Source organism: Lepus europaeus, chromosome 13 (genome assembly GCF_033115175.1).
Source record: "Lepus europaeus isolate LE1 chromosome 13, mLepTim1.pri, whole genome shotgun sequence".
NCBI lineage: Eukaryota > Metazoa > Chordata > Mammalia > Lagomorpha > Leporidae > Lepus > Lepus europaeus.
The window spans coordinates 51,304,167-51,311,336 of NC_084839.1; the positions used below are offsets into that span (position 1 = coordinate 51,304,167).

The following is a 7,170-nucleotide window of genomic DNA, read 5'->3' on the forward strand; positions in this document are numbered from 1 at the left end:
CATTGAGTTCCAGGCTCCTGGCTTCAGCCTGGCCAAGTCCTAGCTGTTGTGGGCATTTGGGAAGTGAACCAATAGACAGACGACCTCTCTATCTCTGTCTCTTGACCTTTCAAATACATTTAATAAAAAAAAAAAATTAAACCAGAAATCATGAACTCCTTCTTTGGGGTTAAAAAGGACAATGACGGCTGCAGTCTGAGAAAATGTTAGCATCACTGAGCTGGGTCTCACCATTTTGCATGCCTGTATACTAGTCTAGCTAGCCACAAAGTTCACATTGATACATTTAAAGACAATGATAAACTATAATTCTGGGATTAAACTTCCCATCCCTGGAACTGTCACTCCCAGAAAGACCTTTCAAGATCTGTATTTAGAAACAGGAACAAAAAGTCTCAAGGAATGTACTGTAAGTATAGTATATCTGCAACATTTACTTCTATTTAATTATAGGTCCCAAGGAAAAAATCAAGAAATATCATACATTGGAGCTGGCACTATGCACAATGGGTTAAGCCACTACCTGAGATGTTGGCATTTCATATGGGTGCTGATTTGAGTCCCAGATGCCCTACTTCCCAGTTAGCTCCCTGCTAATGTGCCTAGTAAAACAGGAGAGGATTGCCCAAGTCCTTGGGCATGTGGGAGACCTGGATGAAGCTCCTGGCTCCTGGCTTCAGCCTGGGCCAGCCCTGGCCATTGCAGCCCTTTGGGGAGTATGGAATCTCTCTTCTCTCTGTATCTCCTCTCTCTGTATCTCTTTCAAATAAATAAATAATAAAAAAAGAAATATCATATATTATTCAAGTTGGTACTTGCATCCGGGGCTAGCAAAATACCTTTAAAATATATAGTTTACTTGGGGCCTTGAATCAACAGTATTTCAAATACTCTCAGGTATTTTATGAAAGTAACTACAGGTAAATTATAGTCACTTACTAGAAAACAGATAATATTCTCCTTTTAGGAAATATTTAATAAAGCAAATCTTCAGAGTTCACAATAGTATATTTTCTAAATACTATTCCACTTAGTTATTTATTAAAGAATCCATATATATTTATTACCTTATTTTGAAAACGATTTGAAGTAGTTTGAAAATTACTAAAATACATCATAAATTTAACAGTGAGGTTCCTAGGAACCAATCTGAAACATAATTCACTATATCCATAAAGATTGTTATGACCTTACCTAATTTTGCTTAACTAGTTAGAAAATTAGAAATGCCTTAATAAGAGAAATTATTCAGAATCTCTAAATGCAGCACAAGTATTCCCTATCTTTCTTTTCGAAGTAAAAACTCAAAGGATAGGGAATAGACAGGGTATGACATCCTTTTCTTTAGAGGAATCTACTTCCTAGGAATGTCACATGAATATTAACTTGGACTTGACATTAAGGAATGCGATCTAAGATTTAAACTATGCATCAGTCAAAATCTTTTTAAGTTTCTACTATGTGCTACCATGCCAATATAAATAATCCTTTAATAAATGGCTTTATAACATTAAAGACTAGTAACTTCTAAGCTCCAAGCTATAACCTATGTTTAGCAATATTGTGTACAAATTTCTAAGGCAATTAACAATTTTGGACAGTCTCTGAAACTGATTTAATAAGCAATATTCTTTGTATTTATAATCATGGCATCTAATTCCTTTCTTTCATAAAACCTTTCTGTAACCTATTGATAGAAATTTTCGGCCAATTAATGAAATCACACTTCTTAGGTCTGTTATGGTCCTTTCTATTCTATTTGCACTAAATGAAATGATAGTGAACTAGTTCAGACAGTCTCATCACTCTCAGAAGTACTGAAAAAGCTTTCTAAATTTGTTCACCTGCCTTTCTTTCCACCCTGTCTTAGAAACCTTCACCAGTTTTTTTTTAACATTGCTCTCATGACAACTTTACTTCAGTTCAATACAATGGCTTCCCAATATTTAAAGCAGTAATGAAAAAAGGGGTGAAAAATAATAATATCCTATTTTATAAGCAACAATAAAAATTTTGCTTCATAACATGAATTACCAAAGGACAATTGTGGATGTTACATGACTTAAAGCAGTATGACTTAAGGCAGGATACTAAAACCCAAATTCCTCAATTTGGCATTCAATACCCTTCAGAATGAATCCATATCTATCACACATTTCCAGTCTTAACACTGGGTTAGAACATGTCCAGAGGCCAGTTCAGAGTCATCCTCGATGATTATGTTTACATTTCTCTCAAATCAACTTATATCCCGTTTCCTGTCCATGATTAAATTAACCAAGCACTTTTTCATCTCAAAACCAAGTGTTTCTCTGAAAACCAGCTATCAAATGAGAGGTTTTAGTCTGACTTCACAGTTAGTACACTGCAATGAAGATGCTCCAGACAAAACAGAAAAATTCCAACTTATCAACCAATGTAAATCAGAGTGTGCTCAAAAGCAACCTAAGGGTGGGCATGCAGCGCTGATTTCAAGTACCCACGTGGGCGGCCCACATCCCATTTCAGGGTACCTGCTGGAAGTCCCACCCCTCTGTTTCTGATTCAGCTTCCTACTAATGTATACCTTTGGGAGGCAGCAGATGATAGCTCCAGTACTTGGGTCTCTGCCACCACATAAGAGACCTGGATTGAGTTCCAGGTTCCCAGATGCAGCCTGGCCCAGACCCAACTTTTGCATGCATTTGGGGAGAACCAGCATATGGAAGATCCCTCTTTCTCTTTCTCTCTTACCTCCCTCTCCCTCTCTCTGCCTTTCAAGTAAAATGCTTTTTAAAAAAAATTTAGAAATAACGTAAACGTCCACATTAAATACACAAATGTTAGGGATCTATAAACCCTCTTCCACTTAGGCTAATCTGTTACACATGTTCTGCGCATTGCTCACCTGATTTTGTCTTCAGTTACATCAGTCCTTTCAGTCTTTCTGAATCTTCAAAACCACATTTTAGCTCCAAAACCATAATTATTTAAAAAGTGTATTTATAAGGGCCAGAGCTGTGGCATAGCGGGTAAAGCTGCCACCTGCAGTGCTGGCATCCCATATGAGCGCCAGTTTGAGTCCCGGCTGCTCCACTTCCGATCCAGCTCTCTGCTGTGGCCTGGGAAAGCAGCAGATGATGGCCCAAGTCCTTGGCCCCCTTCTGAGACCCAGAAGCTCCTGGCTCCGCATCGGCGCAGCTCCAGCCCACGTGGCCAACTGGGAAGTGAACCAGCGGATGGAAGACCTCTCTCTGCCCCTCCTTCTCTCTGTAACTCTTTCAAATAAATAAATAAATCTTTTTTTTAAAAAAAGTATATCTATAAAATAAGTATATTTTTTAGTCAAACTTTTTACCAGGCCTAACAAACAGATCTCCAAAGATCTGACTATGTCCCACCTCTCTCACTTTGTAATGCTCTCCACTAGTTTTTCCTCACTAGTCTTGACAGACACTCAAACATGTAAGGAGCTCACAACTGCCTGCCTCAGGGCTTCTGTCTCAGTGTTTGGAAATTTTTGATCTCTAAGGCTCAAATCTTGAACTCTCAGAAAGGCCTAAAGAAGCTTCAAGCATGTTCAATGCCACTGTTCTGTTTACTTTCCTCACACCAGTATTCTGAATTCTTTATTTATATGCATCTAATCAGTACTATCCCAAATGAAAACACATGTGTTGTGCTTATCGATATACCCCCAAGCTCAGTGCAATGCCTGTCTCTTAGGTAATCAATAACAGGCTGAATTAATGAACAAACTCTTCAGAGCATTAAAAAAATCTAAACACAATAACATGGTTTAACTATTCATGACCATAATCATGACACACTAATGGAATCTAAGCTTCCAAATAGGTATCCTCAATATAGAATTACACAGAATCCCTGAGTGGGCAATATTCCCTCTCTTTTGTCTTCTAAATTTAGGATTCCAACAGTCAAGATTCCAAGAGGCTGCTGTAGCCACTTAAATCCCCCATGTTCCAAGAACAGAACTCTTCTCTTTGTTTCCATGCAGAAACACATGGTGACAAGTTAGCAAGCCTTGTCAATCACTAAATGCCCGGTTTGAAAATGTCTTCATTCTTTATATATTTCTATCTCACTTTCTTTCAAATTTTTTTATATACAGAAAAAGAAACAGCTGAGTTATTCTTCCTCTAACATCTTGTAAGAGCTTTACTGTAGTGGTAAGTGTTCTGAGTAGTGCCTTGGGGGGTACATAAATATCAAAGTGTTATTCAAAAACATCACAATGGACTTATTTTCCCCATTGTGGAGTAATGAATTGAAGAAAATAAATATTCTGTGATCTCAGACTGACATTTTCTAGGAAATGAACCTTTACAATCTTATAAGCTATGAAAACTTCTCAGCAGGCAGCTACTCCTTCACACACAAAGAAAGGTCTACCTCTATACCTCTATATCTCACCCCCTCTCTCTGTGGCTCTTTCAAGGAATTAAATATATCTTTAGAAGAAAAAAAAAGGAAAGAAAGGCCTTATTGCCAGTGGGACACTTTGTGTAACAAAACAAGCTACTTAAGAATACATCTTGTAAGATGCGTTTAAAATCTAAGGAGACTTGATTTCCTCCCTTCCAAAATAATTTTCCAAGATGAAAACGGCAATGAAACAATGTTCCTAAAAGCAACAACAAAAAAATATACGACCACGTATTCATGTATATGAAAGTCTTGAAAACTATTTTACATACATATTTTGTCAATCTAAAACATACATGCCAAAAAAAAGTATTTCTAACCAATAAATGAAAATATCTCTAAGTCATTTCGCTAAGTCTCACGATAAATCTGCCACAAGTTCAATTAGCCATTTCTCGAGATAGAATCCACAGGTTTTCACTCTTAAAGAATGTCAACCATTTTGCCTTTTTATCTGATGCATTAAAAGGCTAAGCCCGTGCACACCAACAATAAGCAATTCCTCCTCCTTTAAGCCTGCAGAGGGGTCCCCGCAGAACCGCGCCCCCTCGGCACAAGATGCCCAGATGCCCGCGCCCTGGTTCTGTGTCTCCGATAGGAAGCTGCGTATGGCCGGGTGAGCTGGGCGGCGGCAGGACTTCGCCCGACTCTGTCCTCCCCACTGCTCGAAGCCCCAAACCACTGGAGGCGCTCTCCCTTCACCGCAGTTGGGTCTGTGTGGACGTTTTCCATTCGGCCAGCTCCCCAGAAGCGCCCAGAGGAGAGGGAGGGGGTGAAGCCCAAGGGGGCCACCCACGCCAGGTCGGGCGGGGGCGAGGAAGATGCCCAGGGCCGAACACAGTCACACAAGCCCGGGGCGACACTGGACCTCGCGCCTGCAGCAACCCAGACCGGGAGGCAAAAGCCCTTCGTAAAAAGACCAGGGCGTCCCACCCTCTCCTCGGAGCAGCGCCAGGCGCACGAAGCCACAACCCTAGCTCCTCCATACACACCCAGCTCCCACCAGCGGTGGGTGCCTAACTTCCGGGACGCGGTGGAACGCCGCCGAACGGAGGCCAGAACGTGGGCGCGGGGTGCGGTGCACGTGTTCCCCGAAAGCCAGACAATAAAGAACCCGCCCGGGCGTCTATGGCCGCCCCACCCTTCTCCCCCGAGCCTCCCACCAGGGGGGGCGCCATCGCCCAGACATCGGCAGACAAAGCCCCCTCCGGGTGGGGAGAAGGCCCGGCCAGAGGCGTCGGGGAACGCACACAAAAGAGGGAGGGGCGCGCGGCGGGAGGGCGCGGCACTCACCCACGGAGCCCGAGGAGCCCCTGCGCTTGGGCGCGGCCGGGGTGGAGGGGGGCGCGGCGGGGGCCGGGGCGGGCGGGGTCCACGCGGGCTCGGCCTGGGGGCTCACTGCGGCCGGGGGAGGCGGGGGCGGCCGCGCCGGGGGCTCGTCGTCCTCCGGGAGCTTGGAGGGCGAGACTGCGGCAGCGGCCGGCGGGGACGGCGCAGGCACGGCCGACGCCGGGCTCGGGTCCCAAGGCGGCTGCCGCTCCGAGGCGGCTGGGGGCGCGGCCGGCAGGGGCCCCCGGGGCGCCGGGGGCACAAAGTCATTCCCGAAGTCCAGCAGGGGCGCGCCGGCGGCGGGGGCGGTGGGCACCGGCGCCGCGGACAGCCCGGCGGCGGGCTTCCGCTCCAGCACCTCCAGCTCCTCCAGGTCTTCGTCCTCGTCCTCCTCTTCCTCCTCGTCCTCCTCCTCCTCGTCCTCCGGCTCCCTCACGAACTGGTACTGGAAGGCGGGTTGAGGCCGGGGCGGGCTGTCCCCAGACGAGGAGACCAGCGGCGACTGGTCCAGGTCTTCCATGGCTGGCGGGTCGGAGATGCTGCTGCAGCTGCTGCCGCCGCCGGGGCCGCTTCTCCTCAGAGCCGCGGGCGGTTGTGGGGGTTGGGGAAGACTGACAGGGGCCGAGCCCACGGAGCTCAGGGACCTGCAGTGGCGACGGCTCCCGGAACAATGAGATTGCTCCTCCTGCCTCCGCGCCCGTGATGCGCCACCCGCCCGTCCCCCCGTTGCCGCCGCCGCCGCCCAGACGAGCGAAGGAGAGAGGCCAGCAGACTCTCCGCCCAGTTTGGCGTGACTCACCCTCCTCCTCGGCGGGGAGGGTAAGGACTGGCGCGGGAGGGAGAGCGCCAATAGGCTGCGGGATGGAGAAGATGGGCAGCCGGCCGGCCCGATGGAAAGGGAGAGAGCTGAGAGTGGGCGGGGCTCCGTGCACTTCCTCTTTCTTACCGGCTGGGGTTGCATTCGGTGGGCGGGGCTTGGAGATGGGCACTCCGCCCTCCACGTTGGGTAGATGTGGGTTGGGGTGGGGGGCTTGGCCTTGCCCACAACTGGAGGTCAGTCTGTTAGAGCACTGCTAAAGGGACGGGCCGCCGGCGGGGAGGGGTCAGAGCAGTTCCTGGCGCGCCACCGCCACCGGAAGGGCGTTATCCTAGGGGACTAGGGGTGGAAACTTTCCTCCCCGGAAAGGAAAAAAACCAAAGTGGAGAAAGGTACAAAGAGGCCTGGGATGTTGGCCCTACGGATTTTAAAAGATTCTGAAATGAAAGATTGTATGTTTCCAAGCTTAAATTCCCCATCACACATCACGACTACCACCACCACCCTAAAAGGAAAACAAAGACCGTTCTAGGCTCACTCCCAGTCTAAATGCAGACCCTAAAATGAGGAGGGCAAGACAGAGCTGTGCTAGATCATGT

General features: G+C 47.0%; 1 protein-coding gene across 3 annotated transcripts in view; it reads right to left on the bottom strand.

The window, feature by feature from the left end:
• Positions 1–6,500, bottom strand: part of RTN4 (reticulon 4) — a 71,435-nt gene extending 64,935 nt beyond the window's left edge. Inside the window, exon 1 of one of the 3 annotated variants that reach the window (XM_062209443.1) lies at positions 5,719–6,500. In XM_062209443.1, coding sequence (XP_062065427.1) covers positions 5,719–6,274 — 556 coding nt within the window. In that variant the 5' untranslated portion in view covers positions 6,275–6,500. The remainder of the gene's footprint in view (positions 1–5,718) is intronic. The other 2 variants (XM_062209444.1, XM_062209445.1) reach the window with 2 other exon arrangements.
• Between the last annotated feature and the right edge of the window lie 670 nt (positions 6,501–7,170).